This window comes from Callorhinus ursinus, unplaced genomic scaffold (assembly GCF_003265705.2).
Source record: "Callorhinus ursinus isolate GAN/ISIS: 27379988/994484 unplaced genomic scaffold, GSC_fseal_2.0 scaffold41, whole genome shotgun sequence".
NCBI lineage: Eukaryota > Metazoa > Chordata > Mammalia > Carnivora > Otariidae > Callorhinus > Callorhinus ursinus.
In genome coordinates, this window is record NW_027397103.1 from 8,898,985 (window position 1) to 8,914,948 (window position 15,964).

The following is a 15,964-nucleotide window of genomic DNA, read 5'->3' on the forward strand; positions in this document are numbered from 1 at the left end:
ATGTTTGGGTTGATGGGCTGCTGAAATGGTTGAATTGGGAAGCTGGATGGCCTGGGGATTAAATAATTTGGGCGCTCAAGTCACAGCTGTGCTATTTGTTTGTCTGACCTTGGGACAGTTACTTAACCTTTCTGGGCTTTCCTCCCCTTTAAAATGGAATCAGTGATGGTGACCACCTTTTAAGTGCTTTAATACAGGTAAAGCTCCTAGGAATAGTGCCCAGCACAGAGTAAGTGTTCAGTTAATATAGTTCCGGATGTCACCATGGTAACAATGAGGGTGGGGTTTTTCTTCCATGAACACGGGTTCTCTAGCAAAGAATAATGCAAAGTTTGACCCCAGACAGTGGACTGTTAGTGAGTCTTGAGTGCAGGTAGCTAATTTCAGTTTTGAGGATTTTCCTTATCTTGTGAAACACCTGCTTTTTCCCCCCAAACATGGTGGCCTCAGGGATGGTGTAAGAAGTTTCATTTTTGTCCTATATCAGCAGCCTTGCTCCTCTTTGAGCCTTGTTCTGAGAGTAGGCTCTCAGGACCTAGATAAAAATAAAAAGCCCCCACCAGTCCTTTGTTTTTTGGCCAATTAATATGCTGAGTCCCAGATCTCCAGTGATTACTTTTCTCCCATGTTGGCACCAGGACTGAATGAGTGTGTGTAAATCTATGGTTTGATTTTTACTTATTTTCTTTCAAGCTGTCTATCCCCAAAGGTAAGGCCTACGACAGTGGAATGATCTTGTTTAAACTTAACCTGTGGGCATAGCCTCCTCCTGTGACATAGTGGGATTGCTTCCTGCTTTTATCAGAGCCTGGGGTTGGCTGCCGACCCAATTTGGGGCAGATAATTAGTAATTCTTCTCTACTCGAGTTTGGGGCAGAAGGAGCAACATTAGGAAGGCCCCTGGTGGGAATGCACTCAGGTGGTTGTGCGACCAGCCAAAAGGGCCAAGCAGGTATAGCTGAAGATGAGAGCTCGAGGGAAGGGCAGCAGGACACGGGACGAGGGGTAGGGACAACCACTGGGTGTGTGAGGACTTTGGATTTTATTCTCTGTGAGACAGGAAGCCATTGGGAGGTGGTACGCGAAGGAGCCACATAAATCAATGTAGTAGATCCCAGAGATAAAGAGAATTTGCTCTTCCCCATCTGTTTTCAGGATCTGAGAGGAAATGGCCTTGTGTGCTTTGTCGAAGGGCAGAGCAGACCTTTTCTTGGGTTCGAATGACTCTCACTTAGCATAATGCCAGACGCACTGCGGCCCGCCTCGAGGCGCCCATGTAGCGTTGGTTTCAGCGTTGGGAGGCCTTCGATTTGGTGGCACCTGTTGAGCCATCCATTCATCCACTAACCCGTCCCTGCAGGCAGCCAACGCCGCCCAGGCGTCAGGCCCCCAGCCAGGGAAACATCCAGTGGGCCACAGCAGGGGACGTGGTCGGGGGCGGGGCTGTGCGGTAGATCGGGAGGCCAGCACGTGTGTAGCTAGGCCGGGCCAGTCTCGCGGGGCTTTTCTGACAGCCTTCTATTTAAATGCAGATCGGGAGCTGACTTGGTGACAGCTGGCTTACACTGTGAAACATAAAGCGCTGTTTTCAGAGGGGCTGATGCCTCTTACCGCTTTGGAGAGAGTAAGAAAGGGGGGAAGAATTTACAGTGTGCAGATGAAAAGCCCTTGTATATGATCATTGGTTGCTGTGTTGACTTAGGTTCTGCTTAAATTAGGATTTCTTTTCTTTTACCCTTTGGTGCCTGAGCCATCCTGAGCGTCTGTGGCCAAGGGTGCCTCCTCCTCTGCTCCCAGTTTGGTTAGGGGAAGGAAGAGACAGCACGCAGAAAATCTGATCATCCAGAAGTGGCCCTGGACCAGAGGCAGATCGATGACTCAGCCAGAAGTGCCTCCGGCCCCTGATGTGGCCTCTTGCCAAGGCATTCTCTCAGGATCCGTCCGTGTGCTGTGACCAGTCATATGAACCATATTAATTTAAACCTAAAACATTTACCTTTTGAATATAATCTCCTCAGTGTAGCAGTGGCAGAGGTGAAAAGGAGGCTGGGGGATGGCTCGTGGTCCCCAAAGGGCCATCCCTGTGAGGTGGACCAGCCTCCTGCTGTCCAGTCCCCGAGGAAGGTTACTGAACCCACCCCTGTGCTGAGCATGGTTGAACTTGGCATCCTCCCCGTGTTCCTGGATTCCTGCTGCGTAGACAGCAGAGGATTTGTTCTCCTCTTCCTTATTCCTTTGGAAAATGTTGCAAAGATTATTTTTCCATAATCTTCCAATATCAGGCCACATTCTTGGTCTGTTCTGACAGTTCTTTCTCTAGGCATTCTTCTCTAATTGCAGTCTCCTCCTCCTCAAGTGCGCTCCGAAAATTGCTGTGCCTTTTCCCTCCAGCAAGGCCAGCAAATAAGAGTAGGAGCTGAGTGTGCGGGCGATTGGCCTGTGCACCTGTGCCACCCCCATGTGTGAGAGCTTCGGCAGCGCCAGCAGGTGGAGACGTTGCACCCTGCCACCCTGCGTGCCCCATGGGGCCCTCCCTTCAGGGACCTTTGTTGACTGCGTTCATTAATTAATAGTGGTTGTTGGTGGTGAACTTAATGGTGTGTTCTCCCTCTGGGAAGGAAGAACACAGCCAATTCCAGTGCTGAGAAGGAGAAGCTGGTGGAGCTCTGTCTCTTTTAAGCAACATGGGTTTCCTGTAAAAATCATGTAGGGCAAAAATGTACAAAGTAAAAAGCTTTTCCTCACTTCTTACCCTCTGTTTGTACTCTACTTGGTTCTTTTGACTCAACTGAAATAACTGCATAGTAACACCCCATGATTTTTAACCACTCTGTTGATGAGTACTTTCCTTATTTCCATTTTGGGATTTCCCAGCGGTGCTGCAGGATGTGCTCTTGGATCTTTATACATGTGTGCTTGTGTTTCTGTGGGAGAAATTTGAGAGGTTCCTACAAGTAGGGTATTGAGTGTTTTAAACTTGCTAGATCCCCATAATTACCTTCCCCAAAAGGCTGTATACTCCCATGGGCAGTGTTTGAAAGATTCTCTTACCTTCATTCTCCATGTGAGTCAGATCCGAAGACTGTGTACTCTTCGGAGAGTTACCAGTGCAGTTATGTTTTTTTAGGCATGGTGGACATTGCCCGACAGACGGTTGAATTCCTCTATGAGGAGAACGGCGGCATCCCAAGAGACCTGTATCTTCCCACCATTGAAGACATTAAAGACGAAGCGAACAAGTTCACAATCGATAAAGTTCGAAAAGGTTCTGTTTTCCCTCTTACTTCATCTGTGAAGCTTGCTGTGGAATGAGAGGTTGGGTGTTCACTTGAGTGTGAGCAGAGGAACTGTGAGCTTTCCTGAGGTGACTCCTTTCGCAGAGTGACAGGACCTCTCGCAGCCTCTCTTCTGTGATGCCCTAAAGCTTCCTGCTCGTCTGGCCTCCAGTGGCTTCCTGAGCTCACTGGCACATGCAGTGAGACTGGGCACTTGTGCAGAGGGAGAAGTGGGCCATGGGTGGAGGGTTCCAGAGAGGCCTCCCAGCTTAGGTCAGGGCTGCTGAGCTAGAACTATGAATGTATGGTTGCACTCTGCTTTTTAAAATTTTAATAGAATGTGTTTATTCTTTTGATTAAAAATCTATTGCATTTTTTTAAGGAAATGAAAATACAGAAAAGCACAAAAAAGAAAAATGGAAACCACTCATTATCAGACCTTCACAAAAATACGAGAACATCAGGGACAGAGGCAGAAATACATATATTTTTGGGGTGCCTGGGTGGCTCAGTCATTAAGCATCTGCCTTCGGCTCAGGTCATGATCCCAGGGTGCCTGGATCGAGCCCCGCATCGGGCTGGGGAGCCTGCTTCTCCCTCTCCCTCTGCCTGCTGCTCCCCCTGCTTGTGCTCTCCCTCTCTCTGTCAAATAAATAAATAAAATCTTAAAAAAATATATTTTTTCTTATTCTTTTTCCTTTTTTAGATATAATTTGCATACCATAAAATCCACCCTTTTAAAGGATACAATTCAGTATTTAGTAGATTCACAAAGTTGTACAACCACCAAACCATTTCCTCTAATTCCAGAACATTTTCATTGTCCAAAAAGAACTCCTGTACCCCCACCATTCCCCATTTCTCCTTCCCTTGAGCCCCATTAATTCACCTTTTTGTCCCTATAGACTTCCTCTTCTGGACATTTCCTGTAAATGGAATCCTACAACCTGGGGTCTTTGAGTCTGGCCTCTTTCATATGACACACTCTTTCAAATTCCATCCATGTTGTAGCATGTGGTAGTACTTTGTTCCTTTTTATGGCAAAATAATATTCCATTGTATGGATAATACCCCATTTTTCATCCATTCATCAAATAACGGACACTTGGGTTGTTTCTCACTTTTGGCTATTATGAGTAATGCTGCTGTGACGGTTTGTGTTCAGGTTTCTTGTGTAGATGTGTGTCGTCCTTTCTCTTGGGTAGATATGTAGATGTGGGAGTGCTGGGTCCTATGATAAGTTGAACTTTTTGAGGACTGGCCAGATGATTTTCCAAAGTGATTGCAGCATTTTACATTCCCACCAGAAACGTATAACGCTTCCCATTTCTCCACATCCCTGCCAACACTTATTACTGTCTGTTGGTTAGATTATCGCCATCCTAGTAGGTGTGAAGCGGGGTCTCATTGTGGCTTGGGCTTGTCTACCTAATGACTGATGACAGGGAATGTCTTTTCAGGTGTAGCTTCATTTTTCTTTGGAGAAATGTTTATTCAAATCCTTTGTTAATTTTTTAGTTGGCTTATTTGTTTTTTTATTATGAGAGTTCTTAGAACATTTTGTATGATCTTCAAGACTTTGCTTTGTACCTTTTTGGTTACAACTATACTGAGGTATTGTTAGATGCTGTAGAGCTATTTTAGGCCCTAAAAATATAGGATCCCAAGATGATAATGGTACTTGCTTCTGAAAAAACTTCTCCCTTTGCCCTTCTCAGGTCTCACAGTAGTAACCCGCTCTCCAGACAGCAACAATGTGGCCAGCAGTACTGTGGGAACTGCCCTGCCAAAATTCGCCATCCGGGGAATGCTGAAAACCTTTGGGCTTCATGGAGTTGTCTTAGATGTTGATTCAGTGAGTAAACAGCCTTTTATATACACGGGGACTTTCATGCCCAGACTCCAAGTGTCTTAAAAAGTGATCATCCAGGGCGCCTGGGTGGCTCAGTTGGTTAGGCGACTGCCTTCGGCTCAGGTCATGATCCTGGGGTCCCTGGATCGAGTCCCGCGTCGGGCTCCCTGCTCGGCGGGGAGTCTGCTTCTCCCTCTGACCCTCCCCCCATCTCATGTGCTTTCTCTCTCATTCTCTCTCTCTCTCAAATAAATAAATAAAATTAAAAAAAAAAAAGTGATCATCCAAGGGTGCCTGGGTGACTCAGTTGGTTAAGTGTCTGCTTTCGGCTCAGGTCATGATCTCAGGGTCATGGGATCAAGCCCCATGTCGGGCTCCCTGCTCAGTGTGAAGTCTGCTTCTCCCTCTGTCTCTTCCCCTCTCCACCTCCCCCCACCACTCATGCTTGCTCTCTCTCAAGTTAAAATAAATAAATCTTTAAAAAAAAAATGTGCAATCATGCAGATGGATTACTCTTCAAACTAGGGATGGAGAAAGTGAGCTAAGTGCTCACACCAAATGGCTTGCCTGAGGTTTTTTCGTGGGCTCAGATCAGGGCTGATGATAGATGATGATAAGCTCTCAATCCTCAGGGCTGTCAGCCCTTCAGACCATGATGCCTCTGCCAGCATTTTGTCAGCCATGTTCAGACCATCCCTATATTCTTCCTACCCAAGTCCCGGGAACATTCTCCTGTGGTCCTTGGTAAATGGATGATCTGTCTTTGTCATGACTGTTACAGACACAGACACAAGTCGAAGAAATAGTTTTATGATTTTGATCACATCATCTTGCTGGTTCTCTCAGCCTGTTTTCCAGTATGTAACACGAGTGTGTTAAACCCACGGGGTTCTCAGCAGGGGTGGGGGGTATGGGTGGGGAAGAAGGAACAGAACATGCATGCGGGCAAAGCCAAAGCTTTCTTTGGTCGCATGCATGTACTGGCGTTTGAGGAGTTTCCTGTGCAAGAAAAACTGATGAACTAATATCTAGGTCATGCCTGAGAGTCTCTGATGAGAAAGGATCTATGGCCATGTAGATAAGCTAGAATCTACCTGGATACGGATACAGAAACCGGTAATGTTAGGTACCATTAACGCTTTGAAACGGAAAGCTTTACATTTTTACTGACTCCATTTCACCCATACTTAATTATGAATCATTAAATTTTTTAAATATTTGAGAAAGAGAGTGCACACATACGAGCAGTGGGGAGAGGCGGAGGAGGGAGAGAATCTCAAGGAAACTACTTGCTGAGCACGGAGCCTGATGCGGAGCTCGATCTAATGACCCTGAGATCGTGACCTGAGCTGAAACTAAGAGTTGGACATTCAACCAACTGAGCCACCCAGGTACTCCCTGAAGCATTAAATTTTTAAGAGAGGCTATTGACTGATGGTTTACTAAGGTGAACGTCCAAGTAGAAAATTCGATTAGTAATACTATTAATCTCCCGTTGCCTTCTGATACAAACTTCTCACTTGGTTATCAGAAAGTATAGAACAGTGTTTTTCAGCAGTGGAAGGAAATGTGTGCAAGTATAAATTAGAAAAACAGAAATTTGTTTAAAATAATTCTGTTATTATTGGGACGCCTGGGGGGCTCAATCGATTAAGCGTCTGCCTTTGGCTCAGGTCATGGTCCCAGGGTCCTGGGATCGAGCCCCACATCAGGCTCCTTGCTCAGCGGAGAGCCTGCTTCTCCCTCTGCCTGCTGTTCTCCCCCTGCTTGTGCTCTCTCTCTGGCAAATAAATAAAGTCTTTAAAAATAATAATTCTGTTTGATTCTTTTATGTTTTAGTAATAATCCCTAAACAAAAATTACATTTGTATTTGAATCCAAAGCGTATATGCATGAGTTTACTTTTTATTTTCCTGCAATAAAATGGAGCAATTAGATTTCCTGCTTTTCCAAAATTATTTTTTTTAAAGATTTATTTATTTGAGAGAGCATGAGCGGGGGTTGGGGTGGGAGCAAAGGGGGAGAGAGAGAGAGAGTCTCCCCACTAAGCACAGAGCCCGACGTGGAGCTCAATCCCTTGACCCTGAGATCACGACCCAAGCCAAAACCAAGAGTTGTATGCCCAAACTGACCAAGCCACCCAGGCGCCCCATGCTTTTACAAAATTATCAACATAAAAACAATGAACATTAAACAAAATGCACTGAATTATTGCTGAAATATAGCACTGTTCAATTTTTTTTTTTTTTTTTTAATTAGAGTTGTGGGGAGGGCCAGAGGGAAAGAGAGAATCCTAAGCAGGCTTCACGCCCATCGCAGAGCCCAACACATGGCTCAGTCCCACAACCCTGAGATCAGGACCTGAGCCAAAACTAGAGTCGGGTGCTTAACTGACTGAGCCACCCAGGTGCCCCTGTCTTTAAATTTCTGATTCATGATTACATACCAGTTAAGATTTGAAAAGTGGTATGAAAAAACTAAACACACTGTCAATACTAACCAGTTGTCTTTGACCTTTTAGAGACTCAGTGACATGAAACTAACATTTATTACCATAGAACTTTTATATATACATACATATGTATTTTAAAACTTGAGGGGGAAAAGTCAGTGCCCAAAAAGTCAAATAGACCTTTCCTTTAACTGTTGTAGGTGAATGAATTAGTGCAGGTAGAAACGTACCTCCGAAGTGAAGGCGTGCTGGTCCGATACTGGTATCCTATTGATATGCTGGAAAGGCCCCCAGCAGGCTACCGGAGGACGGCCACCAATGGGCTGGTCACGCTCGACAATACCAACCTTCAAATTCACAGGTAAGATTGAGCCCTTCTTTCTAGTGGATCACAGAAATTCACTTATATCTTTATCACATGTACCATTTGTCATTGACAAGCTTTTCCTTCAAAGCTAAGAGTTAGAAGGAAGCTAGTAAAGTAACAGCAAAATTGCAGGAGTTGGGAAGAAATGTCGTGGGATCTGGTGTCACCCAGCCTGTGCCACAGGCACTCTGCTGTGAGCTGCAGGGGAGAAGGGGGATTGAGGGATGGCTGGAGATCTGGAAGAGTGTGGAAAGTTGTAAAGAGTAAAGCACGTCCAGAAGAGATAAGTAAGCCAGTCCAGAAGAGATGTCCAGGCCCAGTGTGGGCAGCCAGCTCATTTCTCCATTAAGTTAACAAGGTGTTCGTTCCTGAATGCGTGTTTTGTGCCTAGCACTGGGCGGAGGTCTCTAAGGAAGCATGTTCTACCTTTGGTGGATTGTCTTTCTCCTCTAATTCAGTTGTCATGGCTTTCCATTTCCCTTGGAGTAGAATTCAAACTAGTAACCTACCTCACGAAACCCCTTCCTGAGCCCCAAAGTCTCTGCTTCTCCATGAACTCTCTGTCAGCAGAGCCGGCTTTTCCGCATCTCTCAGGCCTGATGGTCGTGTCATCCAAGGTGTCTCTGCACATGCTCTTCCCCCGGCCTGGAGCACTTTGCTCAGAACTTTGCATGGCTGTTTCATTCTTGTCATTTGAATCTCATGTCACCTTTCCAAAGAGGCTTTGCCTCACCATCTAAAGTAAGCACGAAGCCACATGTTGTCATAGCACTGCATCTTACTTCCTTTCCAGGACCTGATGTTCTTGCCTGTGAGTTTGGTTTAATTTATTAATTGTGTTGTGCCTCCTCCTCCTAGACTGTAAGGTTTCTAAAAGCAGAGACTTTAATTCTTTGCTAGAGCCCCCCGTTTCTAATCAGGACCCTGGCTCATGTTGCAAACTCAAAATATCTGTTGAAAAGATACATATATGCTTGAATATCAATATAATAGTCTTAAAAGCTTTTAAAGCTTTATTTCATAAGTCAGTTGTATTTTTAGCAAATGTTTCTGATGGATGTGACTTAATGCCCTTTTGCTAGCAACCGAGCGAGAAGGCCAGAAAGTGCTTTGTAAGGTTACAATCAGGCTGTAGATGTAGGACATTTATTCTCAGAATTACGGCGGTGATTTCAGTATCAGGAGAGCTAAGAAATATGCCACATGGGTTTGTTTGATCAATAAAGTGACTGGATTTCTCGTCCCAGCACAGATTTTCCTCAGAGGTATGCTCCGCCTAACACGCTCACGTGGCTTTGGGAGAGGACTTAGAGCGGTAGATGGCTCAGCAGTAGCTTCAGAGGCACTAAGTCTGCAGGGACAGAGCAGGGACTGCTGGGCAGGCCCAAAATAATCTCACTCCAGCTGCAGTCCCTGAAATCTGAGGAGGAAGCTGTGGGGAGTCAGAAAGGGCTTGTATTCAGACCTCCTCTGTGTTGCTGCCCCGGCCATTCTGAGCTGTGCCCGTGCAGTCAGCAAATGGACTTCCGTGGAGGGAGGAAACAGGTAAGTAAAGGTGGTTTGTTTTAAAGTCCAGCGTGAGAATATTACAGACTGGTGGAGATGAGAAAGAAACCACCTAAATGCAGCATCTTAGCTGTGTTTATCTTCATATTTGTACAAATTCATCAGGTCTTACGTGGCTTCTTTAATTACCGTTATGCCTAAATGTGAGTTATGATAGACCAGCATTAAATTCAATTCAGATCAGTAGGCGATACAGAATGAGCCCTGATGACTCCAAGTGGGTTTGAAACCTAGACTTTTTAGAGACAACACGGCTGCTTCTAACTTGCCTTTTTAGTTAAATGCTTAATACCAGGAGAATTTTTAATAATGGTGATTAGCTAAAGAAATACAGGGAGCCTCCCCAGTGCTTAGTATTAGATTATTTGCCAGGAGATGCAATTCTAAATGAGACCTGCTTAGACACTAATGAGCTGTTATTCAAGGCAAATGCCAGTTACTTCAGAAATTCTTCACACACAAAGGGTTTGCAGTGAATTTCTTATAAGAGCTTTAGTGAGCTGTAGTTCACGTACGGTGTAGCTCACCCGTTTAACGCATACAAGTCGGTGGTGGTCAGTATATTTACGGAGGTGTACAAGCCTCACCACAATCGCTTTTAAAACCTTTTCATCACCCAAAGGAGAAAGCCGTACCCATTCTCTCCTCTCGCTCAACTTTCTTCCGTTTCTATGGATTTGCTTGGTTCTGGACAGTCTGTGTGAATGGAATCACGCACTGTGGGGCCCTTTGTGTCTGGCCTTTTTTTCTTGGCACGATGTCTCCAAGGTTGATCCACATAGCAGGTGTCGGCGCTTCATCCCTTACTGCTGAATAGCGTTCTACTGACTGGATTTACCATCCTCGCTGGATGGACGTTTGCCTTGTTTCCAGTTTGGGGCCACTCTGAGTAATGCTCTTGTGAACATCCATGTAGAAGTTTTGTGCGGACCTCGATTTTCACTTCTTTTTCCACAGTGATTTTTGAGTAGAGAAAATCCAAACATACTTAAACCTGACTTTTTATTTAAGACCCAAGTGACTAGCCTGGCGTGCGGAACCCGAGGCCGGAAGAGAGGCCTGTGGCCCGGCCCGAGCCCCGGCGCTGAGCACGCCTCCCGCTTTCCCCCGCAGAGAGCTGCTGCGGTGTGAGGCGGCGCTGGCCAGGCTGTACTGTCGCGTGGCCCTGCTCAACATCTTCGCCCCGAAGCTGCCGCACTTGTTCACCCGCCTCTTCCACATCCCCGCCATCCGGGACATCACCCTGGAGCACCTGCAGCTGCTGTCCAGTCAGCTCCTGGCTCCCCCCCTCCCAGGTGAGCCTGGCTTCTGGCCGTCCCTGGTGACATCAGCTCAGGGTGAGACGGCCCTGAGAGTGAGCCCAGCCCCCAGGGAGGAGACTGGGGGTGACGGACTCGCTGTCCGGGTGGCACAGGCCTTCAGGCTAGTGTAGATAAACGGCCCTGAGCAGTCGCGATGATCTGGGCAGTGCTTGCTCACTTTGAAAAATGGAAGTATACTACATGACCTATTTAGTCCTTGACCTATTAAGCACTCACTGAGCTTCCCGACCGAATTGTGGATTGAAGAAAATTAAGCATCACTTAGGAAATCCTGTCACTGTACTGTTGCTACAGACATTCTCGCAGGCATTGTTCAGAAAGGAAAATGCTCCTTTTGCCAAGCTCCTCCACAGCAGACCTCACTGGTTCATTGATTTCCGGTGCAGCTGTTTAAGTGGGCCAGGTTGTGTGCACCTGCTAACATTGGGGCCCTTGGTGAGGCCCGATGCTGTGTGTTTGCTCCCCTGGCGAATGCTAAGCGATGAACCTGCTTAGCCCAGCCCAAGACTGAGGAGCCCCTCTCTGTCCCCAGCCCCAGCACCTCAGCCTCCGCCTGCTCCCCTTGGGCTCCCAGCAACTAAAACGGGAGCAAGAGGTGAGAGGGTAGACGGCACTCAGGGCCTAGCAGGCATCTCCCAGCTTTGGGGTCCCAGTCAGTGTGCGGGGTCCCCTGGCCCACCCCCAAGAACTTAGAGGCTCCAAAACATCTGGAAAGCTTTAAAGTGTTTGTGAAGAAACTTTGCCATAATGACCTAACACTGGCTTTCCACACTCCCTAGCGGTTCCTTGGGGCAGCTCGGGAGGGGCCAGGGCACACAAGTAGGTCAGGCTGCGGGAACCCCTGCATCCAAGCAGCTCCATTTCTGTTTAAAGTAGACTTGGCCCACCACTTTAGGTTTTATTTTAGGAAAAACTTTTGTTGCTTTAAAGAAAGGAAAAATTCAGACCACTGATGTGAACCCCCCCTCTCCCAGCCTGCCAGCCTGCAGGATCTGATCGGTAATGTCTTACCTGAGACGCTGTGTCCAAGCTCCCCCCGGGCAGGCTGCTCGCTGTTACCCAGGCTCTGCCCGCCGTTGGTGTCTGGGGTTCTGGTGAACTTAGATTTTCTTTCCTGGCCGCAGATGGCACCATCAGCTCCAGCTCCATCCTCCTGGCGCAGTCTCTGCAGCATTGCGTCCACTCCCAGAACTGCTCGGCCACTGACCTCTTCTACCAGGGCAGCTCCCAGACAGTGCGAGAGTGGCTCAACGTGGCCATCACCCGGACCCTGCACCAGGGCGAGGAGAGCCTGCTGGAGCTGACGAAACAGATCTGCTCCTTCCTGCAGGTAGACGGCTGAAGCTCTAATGTCCCTGAACCAGGGTTATGACTTTTAATTAGAAGTCTTACTGGCTTGCTGAAAATGACACTCTCTTCCCCAACCCCCCTAAGCCCCGCTGAACCAGTCTCCTTTACCTCATGGCTTTCCCACCTTGTCCCATCCATAGTGGCCTTCCTCCTGGAGGGCTTTCTTGTCTCTGGAGCCTGTGGCCATGTATGTGTTGGCTCTGTCCTTTGCCTGGTAGTTGGGAGATGAAATGCTCTCGTGTGTGTGGCCTGTGGCTTCCCTTGTTAAATCTCTCTTTGCAGACAGCACCCGAGCAGTTCCCCTCTGAGGAGTTCCCGATTTCAGAGTCCAAAGTCAACATGGATGTCAATTTCCCTGGGGCGGCTTTTGTCGTCGTGTCTTGCAAAGAAAGTCAGTCTGGATTCCGCAAAGAGTAAGTTGCCTGTTGCCAGGAGAGCTAACGGGAGAGAAAAGAAAACTGGAAGGGCGCCTGGGTGGCTCAGTCATTAAGCGTCTGCCTTCGGCTCAGGTCATGGTCTCAGGGTCCTGGGATCGAGCCCCGCATCGGGCTCCCTGCTCAGCAGGAGGCCTGTTTCTCCCTCTTCCACTCCCCCTGCTTGTGTTCCCTGTCTCGCTATGTCTCTCTCTGTCAAATAAATAAAATCTTAAAAAAAAAAGAAAAAGAAAACTGGAGACTAGTGAAACTGACAGAAGAAAAACTCAAATTTAGTCTTTAACACATACTGGTAGTACTTGAAAATAGTCTATAGTTCCTCCCATATTTCCGTGTTTGGGAAATTCGTCCTAATAAAGGATGACCTTCTAAGATGTGGTGGGAATGACTTACAAAAGCCCACTTCTTACCCTCCATCTCCTCCCTGGCATGAGCAGCTAGACTCTGCTGACCCTCCCTCCCTCCTCCACAGCTCCTCCCTGTACAAGGCGCCGTGGGCACGGGTGCTTGTGTATGGGCTTGGCCACAAAGTCAAGCGGAATGGCCAGCTAAACCTGATCGAGGCCGTCTGTTACCCACGGGATGCGTCTCCGGCCAACACTGGCCTCACGCCACCACCTACAGCCAACCAGTACCCCTCGGTGATCCTCTCCACAGACAAGGTCCACATCAAACTGGGTATGTCTCTGAATTAGCGCTTGGTAAGAACAGTGTGAAGTCGTTTTTGGCTTTCCTTCTTTTTGAAGATAGAAAGGATTTTGTACCTTGCTGTGTGTTGTCAGTAAAGAACAGAAGTGCTTGGGACAGTATATTTTTGGGGCAGGAGATGAAATGAGTGCTTTTCCTGCCTGGGGCAGACCTGGCAGATGCTGCCCAGACGTCAGTGGGGATTTCCTTTCCTTTCCTTTTGCAAGTGTGCGCTCTTTAGAGTGAACTGAACAGAGTGGTCCTTTAGCGGCAATAATACCCACTGCCTTCCTCCAGCGCTCATCAAAACCGAATTCTCTCGGGTGCGAGTGGCTCCCTGGGGCGCAGGCCACAGTGAGCATCTGTCCCCCATCTCTGTGGTAAATAGCCCGGCGGCCGGGCTGAGAGGGCCCGTGAGTCTCGTCTCCTTGGCATTCTTTGCTAAGCCTGCATGGGTTTAGGTTTAGGGGAGAGATCTGCAGATCCTGAAGCTGCCCCCTGCTTGTACGCTCCACACACCGGGGCCGGGTGACTCTTTCCAAGAAAACGCACAGAAGCGAGGAAAACCTGGTCACAGACTTCCACTGCACTTCCTGTCACGTCTGACAAGAAAGGACGGACCTGTGTTTGCTAGAGACAATTCTGAAATGTATTTGACCTTCCAGGCAAAAGTTGGGCTTTGGCTTCCCGCACCCCGTCCTAGAGACCTTGCAACTTCGGGGAATGAAACGAAGGGAGACTTCTAAACAACTAGACGACCTCTCTTCGTTAGGGCCGATTGTTTTCACAGTGCTTTGCCTGTACTAATTGTTCTTTAAACTTTATAATTAAATAAGCAGAAGATCTCTATCTTTTCATTCCTCAGTTATCACCATATAAACATTCACCCCCAAAGGCAGGCCAATCAGCATGGTGCCTCCTGACTTATCCAAAGACCCGCAGGTCCCTGCTGGCCTGACTTATGTCTGGTCAGGGCCTGCAGCAGACCTTGGGGTACGGTGCAGGCTAGGAAGGGGGGGTCAGGCCTTGGGGCCTTTTTCCTCTTGCTGCAGCATCTCTGGCCAGATTCAGGGCTGACAGTGACACAAGGCAATAAGAGAAAATCAAAGCCCAAGGTCCTGGTAGTGCTAGTCTGCGGTGCCCCTTGCTGGTCTACTGTGTAACCAATACAAGCTTAATGGTCTCATAGGATTGCAGCCACACCAAATGGCTAATTATTTCTTTCCCAAGCTGGGGATATTCCAGTGAAGCATCTTTTAAGGTCTGACTTAGTATTTCCATGCTGGCTCATCAGGCTGGTTGGTATCTAACCAGCTGGGGAGTATTTATCCTTCCCCATTCTCATTGCTGCCCTTTGTCCCCTTGTCACACTGACAAACGGACTCTTTGGAGGATGTCCTCAGGCCCCTCCTGCATCTGCAGCTGACTCGGTCTGGAGTGTGGGAGGAGTTACGTTTCCTTTTGCCTCCAGCAGATGAGCAGGTGGGCTTTCCAGCCCTGTTCTTCCACACACACCTGGTGGGTCCTCTTCTGAGGCTTATTTAGGTCACATGCTGCCAGTTATGAGCCTTCCTCCTCTGCCGCTCTTGTAGGGGTGTCTCCCCCTCCCGGAGCCGTGCTGGTGTTGCACTCTCTGCCCCTGGAGTTCCCTCTGGCTATGGCCTTCGCCGAGCAGCTGCTGTCCTGGAGATCAGAGGATGGTGACGGGAGATCCGAGGATGAGCCCGACGCCATCCCGACATCTGTCCTCCTACAAGTTGTGGAGCTGCTGGGTAAGGCTTACCTTCCCTCAGGATTGGGCCCGCGAGAGCTAGGGGAGCTAGCTCAGTGCCTGATGAAGGCGCTCACCCGCTGGTGGCCTCTTGTTGGGTTGCTGTCCTTTGAAAACGGCTTGCAGAGCTGATCGTAGTGTAGAGCCTAGACTTCTTGGTGGTGGTGGTGGTGGTGGCGGTATGTTGTGTTTAAGATTTATTTATTTTGAGAGAGAGCATGGGCAGGAGGAGCAGGGGGGAGTGGGATAGAGAATCTCAAGCCAACTCCACACGGAGCCCGATGCAGGACTCGATCTCCCAACCCTGAGATAACGACCGAGCCAAAACCAAAAGTCAGATGCTTACCTGACTGAGCCACCCAGACGCCCCTAAAGCCTAGCCTTCTAACAGCATGACGTACAGGGTGTTCTCTTTATTTTGAAGGTGGCAACTAACCATGGAAATAAGATTAATTTTATCACACTTTAAAACACAAATATATGTCATTTTTATAACTTTGGAGGTAAAAGGTAGTGTGGGAGTAAGTAAATAATGTTGCAAAATCAGACATGACTTCATAGTTCCTGAAAGGTTAAAAAGGGGTTGCATTTTGGTAAAACTCATAGAAAGGCAAACTTAAGAGTTGTACATTTTGCCATATGTAAATTCACCTCACATTCTAAATAAATATTGAACATCATTAATGATACATCTACTTTGAAATAATCAAATACTAAGCTGAGTTATTGGGTGAATAGAGAGGTAGATAGGTACATAAGAGCAAATATGGCAGAGTCTTAATGGGAGAATGTAGGTGGTGAACATACAAGTATTTACTGTCTAAGTAGTTCAACTTCCCTATATTTGTTTTAAAAGATTTTATTTATTTATTTGACAGAGCACAAGTA

At 47.5% G+C, this 15,964-nt stretch overlaps 1 protein-coding gene across 12 annotated transcripts in view; it reads left to right on the forward strand.

Moving 5' to 3' along the window:
• HECTD4 (HECT domain E3 ubiquitin protein ligase 4) overlaps positions 1-15,964 on the forward strand; it is a 184,685-nt gene that overhangs the window by 143,694 nt on the left and 25,027 nt on the right. For all 12 annotated transcript variants that reach the window (XM_073881102.1, XM_073881107.1, XM_073881104.1 and 9 more), the window contains 8 exons: positions 3,128-3,265; positions 4,994-5,130; positions 7,780-7,940; positions 10,626-10,807; positions 11,959-12,164; positions 12,467-12,597; positions 13,091-13,296; positions 14,898-15,077. In XM_073881102.1, the coding sequence (XP_073737203.1) occupies positions 3,128-3,265; positions 4,994-5,130; positions 7,780-7,940; positions 10,626-10,807; positions 11,959-12,164; positions 12,467-12,597; positions 13,091-13,296; positions 14,898-15,077 (1,341 nt within the window). The remainder of the gene's footprint in view (positions 1-3,127; positions 3,266-4,993; positions 5,131-7,779; positions 7,941-10,625; positions 10,808-11,958; positions 12,165-12,466; positions 12,598-13,090; positions 13,297-14,897; positions 15,078-15,964) is intronic.